The 17,617-nt window shown below is 35.8% G+C and overlaps 1 protein-coding gene across 3 annotated transcripts in view; it reads left to right on the top strand.

The window, feature by feature from the left end:
* LOC127848300 (advillin-like) overlaps positions 1-17,617 on the top strand; it is a 150,033-nt gene that overhangs the window by 67,767 nt on the left and 64,649 nt on the right. For all 3 annotated transcript variants that reach the window (XM_052380677.1, XM_052380678.1, XM_052380679.1), the window contains 6 exons: positions 8,673-8,775; positions 9,105-9,215; positions 11,166-11,267; positions 12,566-12,754; positions 13,827-13,925; positions 14,512-14,656. In XM_052380677.1, coding sequence (XP_052236637.1) covers positions 8,673-8,775; positions 9,105-9,215; positions 11,166-11,267; positions 12,566-12,754; positions 13,827-13,925; positions 14,512-14,656 — 749 coding nt within the window. The remainder of the gene's footprint in view (positions 1-8,672; positions 8,776-9,104; positions 9,216-11,165; positions 11,268-12,565; positions 12,755-13,826; positions 13,926-14,511; positions 14,657-17,617) is intronic.

The raw sequence follows: 17,617 nt of genomic DNA, 5'->3' as shown, positions 1-17,617 counted from the left end.
TACATGACATGCGTTTTTCTCCCATTAAAACGAAAAACTGCGCTTCATTTCCATAATTGGATGCGCACCATTACGCAATGCGATGCCCGTTGCATAAATCTTATATAAGATAAACTACTCACACACAAATTACCCGGTATGTGTTTGCTCTTACTCGACTTATGAGATCGTACATGAAAAAAAATAATCGAGGTAGATCGATCCATGCGTCGTCGCGGTAATGTTTGTCAAAGTTGTTGTTCTCATGAAAACTCGTTGATTTACAACGCAAAACGTCTTATTTGAACTGACGCGAATTAATTTAATCATATTTGTCAACTTCGCTTTTGCTTTATTTTGATAATTTAATCCAAAGTTTAATGTTAGCAAGTGTTTTTTTGACTGGAATTGTAAACAAGGAGTCAGTTAAAGTCTTCCGAAAATGTGCAGTCTGTGTGAATTGACAGTTTGACGTCATCAAAGGAAAGCCGCTTTCTGTCGGAAGCAATAAAGCGACAAATTTCGCGCCGAAAAAATTGGCTTCCTTTGTCTAGCAATCAACATGCCGAACCAATCGTGTGTTTGTTTCTCAATTGCAATCCTCCAATTTAATAAAAGCACGTGCATAGCTCCGCCTTCGAATCTTTTGCAGAGAACGGAGGCGGAGTTTAACGGTTAATTGAGCTAGTGTTTTACACAAGTTGAGTTCCGATTTGCCGAAATTACTCGGCCCTAAGCATTGAAACGACAAATACATTTATCAATGATTTTCCGAGATATACCGATTTGTTCCGATTTCCAAACTTTCTGTACAGTTCCTATAAACTATGGCGGACGTGTTTACAAAATTCCTAAACACATATATCGTAAATAATGGCAGTGATTTATTGGATTATTTATACTTATTATCAAATACTATCGGGTTTGTTTAATATAATTAACATGTTAAACAATATAGTTGCGTCACAGACACGGAAATAAATTTTGATGGGGTCGACATTTGACTGACGCTGATTTTCTTATTGTCTGTAATTTTTACCCGAAATAAATTTTGAGAAGTGCCTATAAAAGGACTGGTACATAATGTGTCACATTGAAAAATATCCCGATCTCTGCAATATATGTGAACCAATCGTTGATTGTACTTACTTGATTTTATTCGCAACCGTACTCAAACCGGATCGTTTTTTTTCTCATTTCGCTCATTTTGCAGTGCGGTCGGGAATAAAATATTTAAAAAAAAGACGATTTTCCGATTTTATTTTTTTTCCCATTTTCCAAAAATTAGGGTCGGCGGTTTTGTAAACCAAGAAATATAAAAGTCGTGGCCTAACCATGCTCTAAAATATCCATTATATGCATCTTTTGACGATTTAAAACCTGAAAATTATAAAGCATTGCAACACGAAACGATTGAAATTTTGGAAAGTTCTGTTGTTGTCATTATATTTTGAGAAACTATGAGGATTGCGTATATCAGTAAAAAATACATCCGCTAATAGCATGAGCACGGATGGTCGAGTGGTCTCAGCGGGAGACTTTTTACTCCAGGACTTTAGGGGTCAGTGGTTCGAGACCAGTTGAGGGTTACTTTTTTTCCTTTTTATGGATTTTTTTTTCAGAGGGGATAAAATAATTGGTCCTGTCCGGCTGGCCGAAACTTTGTCCGGAGCATAACTCCAAATCTATTCAATGGATTTACTTTAAACTTAGAATATAAACAGATTGCAACTAGGAGAAGTGCAGTGACCAAGAACCACAACTCTATCTACCTTAGTGTTTGAATGATCTCCCCTTTTATATAACTTTAAAGTAAATTTTTGTCCGGAGCATAACTCTAAAAATACTGAAGGGATTTACTTGAAACTTGAAATATAAACAGATGGCAAATAGGAAAAGTGCAGTGACCAAGAACCACAACTCTATCTACCTTATTTTTTTAATTATCTCCCCTTTTATATAATTTTAAAGTAAATTTTTGTCCGGAGCATAACTCTAAATCTACTGAAGGGATTTACTTGAAACTTGAAATATTAACAGATGGCAAGTAGGAAAAGTGCAGTGACAAAGAACCATAACTCTATCTACTTTAGTTTTTGAAATATCTCCACTTTTAAATAATTTTAAAGTAAATTTTTGTCCGGAGCATAACTCTAAATCTACTTAAGTGATTTACTTGAAACTCGAAATATAAACAGATGGCAACTAGGAGAAGTGCAGTGACAAAAAACCATAGCTCTATCTACCTTAGTATTTAAATTATCTCCTCTTTTATATAATTTTTAAGTAAATATTGTCCGGAGCGTAACTCTAAATCTACTGAAGGGATTTACTTGAAACTTAAAATATAAACAGATGGCAAGTAGGAGAAGTGCAGTGACTAAGAACCATAACTCTATCTACCTTATTGTTTGAATTATCGCCCTTTATTTACCCTTCTCAAAAAAGTGTGTGAAATGTACGTTTTAAGTACGTTTTGCGTGTGTTAAACGTGGCGGTATTGGAACTGCGTTTTATGTGCGCTTTTTCTTACCGAGTGAGTTTTTAACAAAAACAAAACAAACAAGAAAATGTGCGCTTTTTGTGAATAAATGTGCGTTTTATGTGCGCTTTTTATAAGTGCGTTTTTGACTGCCATTTATGTGTGTAAAATGTGCGCTTTATGTGCGTTAAACGTGCGCTTTTTATAAGTGCGTTTTTGACTGCCATTTATGTGTGTAAAATGTGCGCTTGTAAGTGTGTTAAATGTGCGCTTTTTGTGAGTTAAATGTGCGCGTTTATATTTTAAAAGCGCACATTTAACTCACTTAAAGCGCAGTTATAACCCACATAAAAGCGCACATGTGTGTTAAATGTGCGCTTTTATGTGCGTTAAACGTGCGCTTTTTATAAGTGCGTTTTTTACTGCCATTTATGTGTGTAAAATGTGCGCTTTTAAGTGGGTTAAATGTGCGCTTTTCGCGAGTTTAATGTGCGCTTTTTTATTTAAAAAGCGCACATTTAACTCACTTTAAGCGCAGTTATAACCCACATAAAAGTGCACATGTGTATTAAATGTGCGCTTTTATGTGCGTTAAACGTGCGCTTTTCGCGAGTTAAATGTGCGCTTTTTTATTTAGAAAGCACACATTTAACTCACTTTAAGCGCAGTTATAACCCACATAAAAGCGCACATGTGTGTAAAATGTGCGCTTTTAAGTGGGTTAAAAATGCGGCTTTCAGCGAGTTAAATGTGCGCTTTTTTATTTTAAAAAGCGCACATTTAACTCACGTTAAGCGCAGTTATAACCCACACAAAACGCACAATTTACGCAAATGAATGGCAGCAAAAAACGCACTCACAAAAAGCACACATGTGCGTTAAAGGTGCATCTTTTGCCTTAACAGTTGATTCAATTACATGCTGTTAAAAGTTTTTTTTAATTCGATATGCAATAAAAACCAATAATTATATAAACATATATATTTGTGTATTTTAATAATTACAAGATAATTCAATTTTATACTTTAATGTACACCAACATTTTTTAACATACATGAGTAATTAAATATCAATGGCAATTTGATGAAATAAATATAAACATAATTTGATTATAAATAAACAAAAAAAAATAGCATACTATAATAACATGTACAGTATATACACACGACCGCTATATACATAAGAAAGATGCATATCAATCAAGGCCTGTCAGCATTTCTTTGAGGCGGCGGAGTGCAGCTCTCATCTTTCTCTCCAAGTCTGCCACCAGCCGGTCAAACTTCTTTGCAACTATTATACTGTCATGGCCTTTGCGTGATGCGTCTCGTGTGCATGATCTCATTTGATCAGGTCCTGAAAGATATTTTATAATGTAAGTGTTAAATATTGCTGTTATGGTAATCTTGTTGCTATAAAAAATTTAAATCAAAACTAGTTTGTTTGCTTGTTGTTTGTGGTTGTTTATTTTGCAATTTTAATCCCCTGATCACATGTGACTTAACGCTTTTCATAAATAAATATGTTTGATAGAAAATACTGTTCAAAAATGTACCAAGATACATGGTCTCATTTTGCTGTGTGGACTGGTCGGAAGTGTGACACCTTTAAAATGCAATAACCAGTACCCTGTATAGTTTTAACTCTTTTCATAAATAAATACGTTTGATAGAAAATACTGTTCGAAAATGTACCAAGATACGTGGTCTCATTTTGCTGTGTGGACTGGTCGGAAGTGTGACACCTTTAAAATGCAATAACCAGTACCCTGTATAGTTTTACCTCTAAACAAATCCAGCTTTTCTTGGTCAAGGAGAGGCCGGGCGCGGTTTTCCCACTCCTGTTCGCCTCATGTCGGCCAGCTTGTGCAGGGTAAAACCTGGTATTCAAGTCCATACATCAGGTAGTCTCCCTTTTGCTCCCTTTTTTGGCAGGCGCTGCGACGATGCACATTCTTTCCAAAGGATCTTCTGATCAATGTAAATTTCACGGTCACCATGGGATTTAACCTTTAAATTTAAAGTACTCATTTAATATGGGGGAAAAAATCTGTTCATTAATGACCAAAAATAGGTATAAATAACTTTAAGATGACAATAACCATAAAATACAGCCATAATAATTCAAATGGTGTTGTTTTTCTTTAAAATTGCATTACATTTACTCATCCATTTACATTTCCCAGCGACAATACATAAATATGATAATGATCATAATTAATTCAATAAACTAAATAAAAAAGGGATGCAGAATTGAAAATACAAACCTGTTACAACAAACTGTTCTTCAGTATTCAAAAAAAAACAGGCAGTTGTTGAACTAGACCATATCACTTTATATGTCTTTAACCACCCACTTTTAATCTCCTTTGCAACAAACTTATTGTTGATTTACACATTGTAGTAAATACACATTTTTTTTCATCACACAATACTTCATGCTGAATGTATTTCAAGACATTTTACACTAGAATAATAAGTCTTAATTCTAGCTTAAAGTCAGTTGCTGATGCTGCTTGTTTTCAAACTTCCTGTCTGTGGTTCTCAAATAGATGGTGCCTAAACAAATCAAAAGTATATCAACACCCCTTAGTTAGGCTTAGATGGAGGACTGATAGGGACTGGCTATTCTCTTATCTGATTCCATGCTGTGTCTAAGCCAAAAATTACATAATTTGAGAAATACTGATAAGGCAGTCATTTCAACACCAAAATATTTATTGAATAATACACAGCACCCCTAACAGATTATATTTAATTGTAAATATTTAAATATAACATGCTGAATGGTTTTAGCAAATAATATTAATAGTATAAATATTTTAATTGCCTTTTAAAATGTATGTTTATGGTCAATGTGGTAGACATTAATTGTATTAGGGTATAAATATCAGTATAAGAAAGTTCAAATACTTATTTATGTTGAGGAAATATAATTGATACTATCAAGCCCACATAATACTTTTGACACTTTCAATATTTTTTATTAGTTACACACAGTCTGATTTAGGTTGAAATTTTTAGAAATGTTTGAGATTAAAACGTAAGCAATAGGGTATGCATTGAAATTGTATGATAAAGTATGTAAACATTAAACAGGTTAATATGGACAACCAGTAATTATTCAAACTGCCCCTTATATTATTACAGGTTACTGAGATATATGTCTATGTTTATTCATTTGATGTAAATAAATTGTTAGAGCCTGCAACAATTTTGTTTCTTGTTCAATTTCTGTACAACATTTGCTAAACGGTTGTTAAAGACGCACTTTTTAAGAAGTGTGTTAAACATGTGTCTATTTAAATACATCCGTTTAAAACAGATCATTTGATAAAAACGCACTTATGAAATAAAAGACTAACTTATGCTTAAAAAAGATGCGCATCTAAATAGAAAAACGCACTTTTGTGAGAAAAAACCCACATCTGTATACCTTAAAACACACTTCTTAGATAAAAGACGCATTTCTTAGATAAAAAACACACATTTTGCTCACATCTACACTCAAAAGCGCACTTACAGATGAAGAAAATACACAAAAAACGCACTTCCTAAATAAAAGACGCACTTCTTAGATAAAAAACACACTTTTTGCTCACATCTACACTCAAAAGCGCACTTACAGATGAAGAAAACACACAAAAAACGCACCTCCTAAATAAAAGACGCACTTCTTAGATAAAAAACACACATTTTGCTCACATCTACACTCAAAAGCGCACTTACAGATGAAGAAAACACACAAAAAACGCACTTTTTCACTAAAATAACGCACTTGAAAAGCAAAAATGCACAAAAAGCGCACTTAAATGCACTTAACGCACTTTTAAGTGCGCTAAATGTGTGTTTTGGTAAAAAGTGCGTTTTTATTTGACAAGGGTAATTTCAAAGTAAATTTTTGTTTAAAGCATAATGAATTATCTCCCTTTATTTGTTTTTACAAATATTATTCTACTCTCCTAAACAAATTTTGTCATACAAGCAAACACATTTCGACGGGGATTTGGCACTACTGTGACAAGCTCTTGTTTTAATTGTATTCTTGTTTTTTTACTGGAGATTTTTAGGTCCATTTTTTAAATTTATCGATATAAAGCATTTAATGACAAGTTTCAATACATGCCAAAATCTGTGAAAAGGCTCCTTTAAAGACTTATTCTGGGAAACAAGTCTGCACAGGATATTCAGGGACAGCATCGTTTGCTTTTATTAAGCCTTGTGCATGAGCTACATTTCAGTTGCATGACTTGCATGTACCAGATGCATTGAGTATCATGAAATTTAGTCCAAATTGTAATAATTCGTGAGGGTGCAACTGGCTCATAAATAAATTTAGAGAGCTTATAGAAAAGTCTTCTTGCATCTATAAATATGGATGGCAATTCAATTTTTCTATAAAAAAATCCAATTCTGTGCTTGTTTTATGAAACTTTAAAGGTTCAATTAAAACTGTCTTTGAGTATGATATCTTGTCTTTCTTTGATTATTGTAAAGGTCTTTCTTTGATTATTGTAAAGGTCTTTCTTTGATTATTGTAAAGTTGATAGGCTTCATGTTTAATGATAGGAGAGATTTAGTGGCCCTTAAACTAAAATTGGCATTTTTGCATTTATTGCAGTCACATTAAGATCACTTGTTTGTATTTTTTATTCTTAGCCAAACTCAATGAAATTCTTGTGATTTTAAATGTTATTCAACTTTGATATAAGAAAATAAAACACACTATGGAAGTATGGCACTTGTTTAATTTTTTATATGCATCTTAATAAAACCTCACATAGAGCCAGGATTCATTACTGTTTTTCATCTATTTATTAGGTAACAATTTAACAATGCAGCTAAACATATAGCTGTTCAAATTCTACATTGTTGGAATGAAAAACTGACAAAACAGGAACTTTAAGTTCTCAATTCCATTATGAATGTTAATGGCCAACATAAAACACTTAACACTAATGGACAAAAGTTATTTTGTGAGTTATAAAATATGAGTAATATAAAAGCTGTTTTCTCATTGCCTTATCTCTTTTTATGCCAGTTGCCTAGGTAATGAACCATTATAAACTGCGGTGCATGTTGCAGAAATATTTGTTTACCGATGGAAAAATGACTTGAAAAGACAATTGTGTGCAATCAGAGTAAGAAAGCAAGTATAGAACAGACTGTTTACATCACCAATGTTTTCAATTCAATAAAAAGCGTGCTTTGTAACTATTATGGAAAGTATTAACTCTTTCAGTGCTGAAACCGAATTTTGAAAGCCTTTGCAAACAGTTTGGATCCAGATGAGACGCCACAGAACGTGGCGTCTCATTAGGATCCAAACTGTTTGCTATTCTGATAGTATTCTTTGAAAAAAATCCAAGAAAATGCTAATTTAAGAAATTCAACAGACAACATTTTAGCAGACACTGTCACTCATGAATCAAGAAATATTTACAACTGTTCAATAAAGTGTAATGGAAAATGCAATCCTGAATTATCAAGATTTACTAAACCTATCAAAGGATAAATTTACAATGGAAATAGTACATAGAAAAAAGCAATTTACCTTGGACCACTTAGAAATCTGTATAAACATTCACAAGCATTCAAAACCATGACTTCAAGGGCTGGTATTCACCAACCAATTCTTAGACTTAAAAGTCAAGTCTAGCATGACAGTTAACACATTTAATTTAATATAATATTATTATTTAAGAACCATTTGTTAATGATGTAAGAAAAGTTTAAGCCTGTCTGTAATCAAAATGTGGGTTATTTTTATTGACTCTAAGACTGTTCTTTATTCTGTACCCTTTCCCTCTCAGAAGCAATGTGAAAATGGCTTTTGCAACCAGCATCAAACCAGAACAGCCTGCGAGTAACTCGCAGTCGCAGTCTGTTCAGGTTTTATGCTGTTTGCTGCTCATCAGTAACTAAGGGTTTACAATAAAGCCTTTAAAACCTGAATTTAGTAAGAAAGGTATTTGATTAAATTTAACTTTCTAAAGGACTACAAATGTGTCAAAATATGTATCTAAGTGGTAAAGGGTTAAATGTACAAATAGATGGTGAATACAGCCCAAGATGATGAAGTTTGATTCCCACACTGTGAATAATAGATCTTCCGAATTAAAATAAAATGCAAATGATGACGGTAGTTAATAATGAACTGGGTATTTAAGAGTCTCATCAACCGAGTGATTTCACACAATGATATGCATGCACAGGTACATAGATGGAGGTGTGAACTCCGGGTTCAACCATGTCGACAACACGTTCAAGAAGCGCCTCATGCAGGTCAAGGGAAAGCACCACGTCAGAGTCCAAGAGGTCAGAGTTAACTCTCATGTGTTTGTTTATGGCGTAGTAAAATTGCTTTTGTTCAATGTTGATTGAACATTTGTTTATAATCTTGACTGTGAAAAAAAGTTCATTTATTGCATATTTAGGACATTTGTATGTTAAATATTATCCCATATGAAAGTTATATGAAAGTTTACAGAAAAAGTTGATACATTTGTTTGAATTGAAGATGTAAGCATATTGGTTTTAACAAAATTTCGGATGATTTTAAAATCTTCTGAGCCATCTCTGGACATAAAATGTTATTTCTCACACCTGATGCTGATTCACTACATCTATTATGTTTGTCTACACAGGTGGATATGTCCTGGTCTTCTATGAATAGCGGTGATGTCTTCATTCTTGACCTTGGTCAGATGGTGTACGTCTGGAATGGCAAAGACAGCTCTCGTACGGAGAGAATGAAGGTAAGGGTCACATAAGGAACCATGGTAAGGGTCACATAAGGGACCATGGGCCAGTATCAGGATTATAATCAATTTTTGAGCTCAACTCAGGAGATGAGATTTGAGTTTCCACTCAGCTGAGCATTGAGAAAGTTGGTCAGCACATGTACAAAATCAAATTTCAGTTATAAGAATATGCATTTTCCTTTTAAACTCAGGTTTGAGCCAGACTCACAACTAAAAAAAACTTCTGTAACTACCAAATTGAGGAGTAAACTCAAAGTTGATTGAGAATATCGACTCAAGTGTTTTCATGATACTAGGCTCAGCTAGGGCTTATTGCTCTGTGAAAAGGGGTCTATTGCATGTGCGTAAAGTGTCGTCCCAGATTAGCCTGTGCAGTCCGCAAAGCTTATCAGGGACGACACTTTCTGCCTAAACTAGATTTTTGCTAAGAAGAGACTTCATTTCAACAGAAAATGTCATAAAAGCAGAAAGTGTTGTCCCTGATTAGCCTGTGCAGACTGTACAAGCTAATCTGGGACGGCACTTTACGCACATGCATTTAACCCCTTTTTCACAGAGCATGCCCATATTTTTGTTACAGCATTTGTATTTGGTATGTGACATCAGATTATGGCCGCTGACAAATATTGTTCAGATCATATCCCAGGGTTAAAAACTGGTCACACCCCTTTACTTAGGTGAGCAATTTAGTGTAATCTTTGCCTTTTTGTTTCTACAATTCTAATTTGCTTGGTTTACTTTAATTTCAAACCAAAACTTGGTTGCAGATTTCAGGTATATTCAGGTTTTTTTTTACTAAGAAAGAAACGCCGATATTCGGCGTCTTCCCCTAGCAGAATATATAATATAATATTTTACCCTCAAAGAAATGTTGTTTTTTTCTTTTGGGAAGTCGACACTTATCCAATTTGTACCATGATGTACAACGATCTTGCTCTCTCTTTCTCTCCCGACGAACACTCAAATCTGGGAATCCCAGTGATTCGATATATAGCTCTTAAATTACATCATGGAAACCGGGCAACTAATCGTATTAATCATGTGACTATTTTACTGGATTCCGGTCTTGCGCGAGAAGGGTGTTTCGTCAATTAATTACCGGAAACCAGTCGAATTTTCATCTGGGTTATGTGAAAGCCAAGATATAAATGTTAAAACAGAAAAAGTCTCACAATTGGCGTTCATACACAAACAAAATAAAACGTTCAGACTCGGAAAATATTAATTGCGTTGACGCATTTTTTAAGAATGAATCATCAAAAATCGTTGAAACCCAGCAGGATTCAGAGGTACATGTAATCAACATCGATTAATACTGTTGGATTATTGTGAAAGTGAAAGTAGACAATCGGCAGCTGCCGCACCTTTCCCTTCCAATACTGTAGCAGATCTAGATCGTCAACCCATTCATCATGAAATTGAAATCATAATATTGACATCGTTCCCCGGCCCCAGTTAAAAACATTTCCCATTATTAGATCTACCACTGCAACTTTATTTAGGACTTTGACTTTAATATCATACTTATTCATGTGTTTAACAACAAAAAGGTCAGAGACATGCCTCTTTTTCTAAAAAAAAACCTGAAGTCTGTAGGTGAGTTATAGACATTTAAATGAACAGTTTTTATTTTTTCCCCAAATATGTCTCTTTCGCGCTCGATTTTCCCCTTTTACCCAGCGTCCAGCGTCTTCCCCTTTTTCTAAAAAAAACCCCTGATATTATTTTGGTTTGTAAGAGCAGGAAGCATTTTCAAGTCATCACACCAGAATGACAAAAAATTAAGTGGCCAACATACAACACAACATATGTAAGTGTGAAAAATAGTGGTTTTGGAGCCCTTTCAACTCGAACACGTCAACATGCTAAAGCAACATGGTAGAAATCAGCCACCGCACAATGCATGTACATTATAAGCGTAACCTGTTTTCCATCTATTGCAAGGGTTTGGAGCAGGCACGTGTGTACAGAGACGAAAGGTCAAAGGTCAACATCGTCTGTGTTGAGGAGGGAGAGGAGAAAAACATGGCTGAAAATGAGGTCAAGGTAAGGGTCGTAGTAAACTATTACAAGGCCCCCAATTTTCATGGCTAGCTTTTATATATGATACTGAGCCATTTTTTATTGTTAGCACAATGAGTGATACAATTATTCTCACTCATGTTTATACCCATTGCAATATACTCCATATTGGAGTAACGCTGTTAGTCGATTGGATGGTCAGTTTGACTGTCTGTCTGAATAAAATGTTATAATAAGTTTATGGTGCAAACTACTTCCGCATTTTTCAAAAGATTGAATTGAAACTTCAAAATAAGTCATTCTCATGACATGCAGAGAGCAAGACACAATCTCCACAAACAGTGATCCATTTATTTCTGGGTTATTTTCCCTTAAACTCTGGGCCCATATTCACAAACCCATTCTTAGATTTAAAGATCAAAGAAAAGACTTATAATCAAGAGAAGTACATCCAGAGTTTGAACATATACAAGCTACCACTGATGATAATGACCTTAACAAAATGTTCCACATGAAGAATGCTGTATTTAGGCAGTTAGTGCCAAGTTTGAATCAATATTAAAGAAATAGTTTAATATTCCAATTAAAAGAATATTCTTTATTCTGAGACTTAAGTCTAAGAACTGTTTGGTGAATATGGGCCCTGGGCATGACTGCTTTGCCTGTGATGAAGGGGATTGTGGGCTGTAGTCTAAGAACTGTTTGGTGAATATGGGCCCTGGGCATGACTGCTCTGCCTGTGATGAAGGGGATTGTGGGCTGTAGTCTAAGAACTGTTTGGTGAATATGGGCCCTGGGCATGACTGCTATGCCTGTGATGAAGGGGATTGTGGGCTGTAGTCTAAGAACTGTTTGGTGAATATGGGCCCTGGGCATGACTGCTTTGCCTGTGATGAAGGTGATTGTGGGTTTTACTTGTTTATAATTGGGGACACACAAATCCTATGTTTACTGTTTCAAAAATATTCCAGTGCAGTGAGTGATGACAGCGATTCTCTCACAAACATTTGTCTACATCTCACTATAGGAGTTCCCCTCTGAGAAAACAGGACTTTATGTATATGGGTTAAGTGTCCTCCCAGGTTAGCCTGTGCAGTCCCCACACTCTAATCAGGGATGACAATTTCTGCTTTTATGGAATTTTGTGTGTTAAGTCTTTTCTGATCAAAATTCAGTCTAGGTGGAAAGTATTGTTCCTGATTAGCCTGGTGGACTGCATAGGCTAATCTGGGGCCACACTTCACAAATATGCATTAAGCCCCATTTTCCCAGAGCGAGGCTCATATAAAGTTAAACCCATGTTTATATGACCCTGTCTCCAGATGTGGGATGCACACCTACCCCTGAGTGAGAAGTCTGTGGCGCCGGCCAGTGCAGGGGGTGCTGATGAAGTTGCAGAGCGTCAGAGCACGTCGAGCATCAAACTGTACCGCTGTACTGAGGAGCAGGGGACCCTCAAGGTGTCCGAGGTCAAGTCTGGGCCCCTTGTCAAGGCTGACCTGGACTCCAGTGTAAGTCTAAAAAAATGGAAGCTAGCAGGGTTATATTTTTAACCAGTTTAATAACATAAGATAATACAGCCGTTATTTAATAGTGATATACTGAAAAAATCAATTTTATTTGTACTATGCTATTGGCTGTTTTTGAATAAAATCTTATCATAATAGCTGAATGACTTTTTGCAATAATATTTTTGTTCTACAGCATAAAGAAAATTGTAAATTCCTTGTTCTATTTATAGAATAATCAACTGCATGTGAATACATTTTCAGAATATAAAAAAGAGGATATGTATATAATTAAAGAAGGAATATTATGCTAGTCCACTGTTCCAAAAGTATGCATTTAGTCTTGTGACTTGCGCATACAAAAAAGTTTGCCTGATACAAACTCAGGGAACAATTGACAAGCGCAATATTCTGCGTATGTCATGTTTAATAAGTGTAAAAAGTTGTATCTTCCAATTATTTCTATATAGTCAGCCAGTCAGGTGTATCACAAATTAAAGAAAGATTCACGTTTTAAAGAAGCTTAGCATCAATGTCGAAAATGAGTTTATATAAATAATTCTATCTATTTAATTATAAATTTTCACACACCCTTTGATAAGACTTGCTCTGATACCAAAGTTGAAAAGAAGTCTTAGATTGTATTGTCATTGCCTGCTCGTCGTCAGCCGTCCGCCGTAGGCGTCGTGCTAAAACCTTAACATTGGCTCTAAAATCAAAGTGCTTCCACCTACAACTTTGAAACTTCATATGTGTATGCACCTTGATGAGTTCTACACGCCACATCCATTTTTGGGTCACTAGGTCAAAGGTCAAGGTCACTGTGACCTCTAATATAAAACTTTAACATAGGCTCTAAAGACAAAGTGCTTCCACCTACAACTTTGAAACTTCATATGTAGATGCACCTTGATGAGTTCTACACGCTACACCCATTTTTGGGACCTCTAAAAAAAAATAATAATTCTGACATGCTTTCGCATCTGAGCGTGGCACCCGTTATTAGGTGCTCTTGTCGGCCTTAATATATCAAGTACAATAGTGAAACTAATAAAAATGCATTATTTTGTTTCAGGACTCTTACATCATTGACAATGGAGCTGCTGGTATCTGGGCCTGGATTGGAAAGAACTCCACCAAGAAGGAGAAGAGTGAGGCCATGAGGAATGCCCTGGTATGAGCATATCATAGTTGACATTGAGAAAATATAGGCCCTGCTATGAGCATATAGTTGACATAAGAGAATATAGGTCCTGCTATGAGCATATCATAGTTGACATAGAAAATTATAAGCCCTGATACAAGCATATAATAGTTGACATTGAGAAAAATATAGGATTTGATTTTCGCTAAGTATAGACTTTTGAAACGAAAAATACTATAAAAGCATAAAGAGAAGTCCCTGAGTAACCTAATCTGGGACAACACTTTACGCACATGCATCAATCCACTATTGTCTAGAGCGAGGCTAAAATGTCGCGTTCTGAGAAAACTGGGCATAATGCATGTGCTTAAAGTGTCGACAGATTAGCCTGTGCAGTCTGCACAGGCTAATCAGGGACGACACTTTCAGCCTAAATTGGATTTTTGCTAAGAAGAGACTTCATTTTAACGGAAATGTCATAAAAGCGGAAAGTGTCATCCCGGATTAGCCTGTGCGATCTGCACAGGCTAATCTGGGACCACACTTTACGCACATGCATTATGCCCAGTTTCTCAGAACACAATTCAATGTATTTGGTTTGTATCTGACTGTACAGGGTTTCATCAAGAAGAAGGGCCTGCCCAACAGTACCAGCGTGACGCGGGTGATTGAGGGAGGAGAGCCGGGCGACTTCAAGAACCTTTTCAAGTCCTGGCCCATACCTGTGGCCACTGGCAAGGCCTACAACAACAACAAGATCGGTGAGTACTCTTGGACCATGCCCTTATTCACCTTACAATTCTAAGATTTAAGTCTAAATAAAAAGAATATTCTTTACGATTTAATGTACAGTCAAACCTGTAGTAAGCAGCCAGTGAAGGGACATACCCAAACTGGCTGCATACGACAGGTTGGCTGCTTAGCACAATTTAAGAAAGTTGACGGTCAGTTTAGCAAAATTAAAAGGTATCCAATCCTGTTTTATTCTTTTAATTCCAATATAAAGAAGCGCATTTAATATACATGTATAGCACATTTATGACAAATGTATATGCATGTACTGCAATATAAAGAAACACATTTAATGTATAGCACATTTATGACAAATGTAAATACTTTATACAGTACAGCCAACGCGGCACAAACAATAATCCGCGGCTACGCCAAGGCCAGATTATTAGTACGCGGCGGCCGAATCGGGTGTTCACGCGGCGTATCGCCGTGGCACTCGGCATTGATCCGTGCAACGACGCAGAGTCTGTATTAACCTCGCGTACTTTCGCGGAGTAAATCCGCCGCATACGTACGCGGCGGATCGAGTGAAAAGATATCCACCTACATGTACATACATGTATGTGTAGCGTAGAATTAATTACGCGCAACTGTTAATGTTTCGTTTGATTATCATTATTAAATTTGTAATCAGAAACACACATCCGAATTTTAATGCTAACGCGACCTTTGGCAATTCTAGCGTCAAATAAACAGTGCTAAAATATCCTTTGTTTCATAAAAAGCGCGCGAAAATTATGCAGACATGTAGAACGTCGTTTGGAAAGTTTGGGTGTATTTTGTGTTGTATAAATACATGAACATCACGTCAGGCATAAATCGTGTGTTCAGTGGAAAAAGACGCCCCGATAAGACGTTATTTCATCATCTCTATAAATAGTAGCAAATGCCAACATGTATTTGATACTCAAGGAAATATAAAGAATGTTTGTGTATCGTAAATATTTACCAGCATTTGCTTTAAAACTGGAATATACGGGATTATTGGGTAATTAGTAGCGATAATAACTGTATAATATGAATAAAATAAAACGTGTTTATATACGCATATTCAAACAATAGTTATAATAAGCTGATAATTAACAAAACAACAAATACGTCGTCACCGTCTTGATTAATGATGTGGCTTCAAACTGCTAATTTTCTCAGCTTAAATATAATAGCAAAATCAACATGCAATTAATTTATAAATCCACCATATGCTGGAGCCTTGACCACTTGTATGTGCGAAAACATAATTACGTGACCTTGTTTATGTGTAAAATACATACACTACGGGCAGGAAACAAACTTAATTGGCCAGACACATTAACTATGCTAACATGTATATGCTAATACAATCCACGCACAATAAATTAATTATGATTTTAATTATTATTATAATAGTTCTTTCAAAATTTGTTAACTACATGTAACTAATAATTTTAAAAAGATTTTTTATTTCATGATGCACATTGACTCGGCATCATGTCACGGATCGCGGCATGCCTCGGTGGACAGATGCAAAGTTTCGCAGCGAAATGCGACTTGCCGCCGCATACTGACGCGGCTTCAACGACTGACGCGGCAGACCCTTTAAACTCAGTCAGTCCAAGATCGCTCGCGAACTTCATGGCCTTTTCCTTAATAAGTGGCCCACTGACATTGATTTGTCTGGATGTTGCGTCCAGAAACCATCTGTAACACAAATCATCAATTTCACCGTAGGACACACAGACTTTAATACACTTAGCGTCTGGGTTCTCACATTCATATTCGTCCATAATGTCCCTTTTACGTTTCGCCACATTTTGAGTTTGGGTCCTACCGACACCAAACTCGGACGCTATGTCTCTCGACGAACGTCCGCTTTCAAGAAGCCGCACAACTTTAACCCATTCCTCGAACGAAAGGCACTTGCGTTTAGACATTTTAGCATCATAAATGATAAATATCGCATAAAATCCGTCCATTTTATAGGAATTCATTTTTAACCAGGTTTTTAACCAGGTTTTCCGAAGGAAAAAACTGGTTATTAGATTGGCGAATGCGGGCGGGCTGGCGGGCGGGCCGAACAAGCTTGTCCGGGCCATAACTATGTCGTTCATTGTCAGATTTTAAAATCATTTGGCACATTTGTTCACCATCATTGGACGGTGTGTCGCGCGAAATAATTACGTCGATATCTCCAAGGTCAAGGTCACACTTTGAGTTCAAAGGTCAAAAATGGCCATAAATGAGCTTGTCCTGGCCATAACTATGTCATTCATTGTGAGATTTTAAAATCATTTTGCACATTTGTTCACCATCATGGGACGGTGTGTCGCACGAAAGAATCACGTCAATATCTCCAATGTCAAGGTCGCCACGACTAAAAATAGATTTTTTTTTAAAACAAACTTACAAAGGGGGTTAATTTTGTTTGTTCATTTCAAAAGTTCAGTTTTAGTTTTCTCCCTTTATCAGATTTTTTTTTCACAATGAAAACCTGGTTTTGTGACAATTTTGTCCCTTGTCTCAGTTTTCTACTAATACCTTAGAGTAAACGCAAACTGTAATGTAATTGTCGGCAATCAAAATTACATTGTGTAATTTCATTTAATTAGACTGTTTCAAACTTCTTTTATCAACACCATTTCTATAATGAACACCCTTTTTCACTGACAAATTAAAAACTCGCATTAAACAAAGGTTGTAAAGATCACTGATAATGGTCTACTTATTCACACCCCCGTATAATCCGTTTTATCTTGGTTTATTGATCGGTATATTCATCACAGGCAAAGTTTCTATGAATTGGTTTGCGTTTTTTACAGTTTGAAATTTTTTCGACCACCTTTATTAATTACACGCGTCTTCAATCCGGTCACTCGACCGTAATACACATATCAATTTTTGTTGTTTGGACAAAAAAGCCTGGCCGCTGGCTGCATAGGAGAGAATAATGCTGA

Source organism: Dreissena polymorpha, chromosome 10 (assembly GCF_020536995.1).
Source record: "Dreissena polymorpha isolate Duluth1 chromosome 10, UMN_Dpol_1.0, whole genome shotgun sequence".
Taxonomy (NCBI): domain Eukaryota; kingdom Metazoa; phylum Mollusca; class Bivalvia; order Myida; family Dreissenidae; genus Dreissena; species Dreissena polymorpha.
The sequence above is the reverse complement of the archived record's forward strand: the minus strand, read 5'-3'. Positions and strand labels throughout refer to the sequence as shown.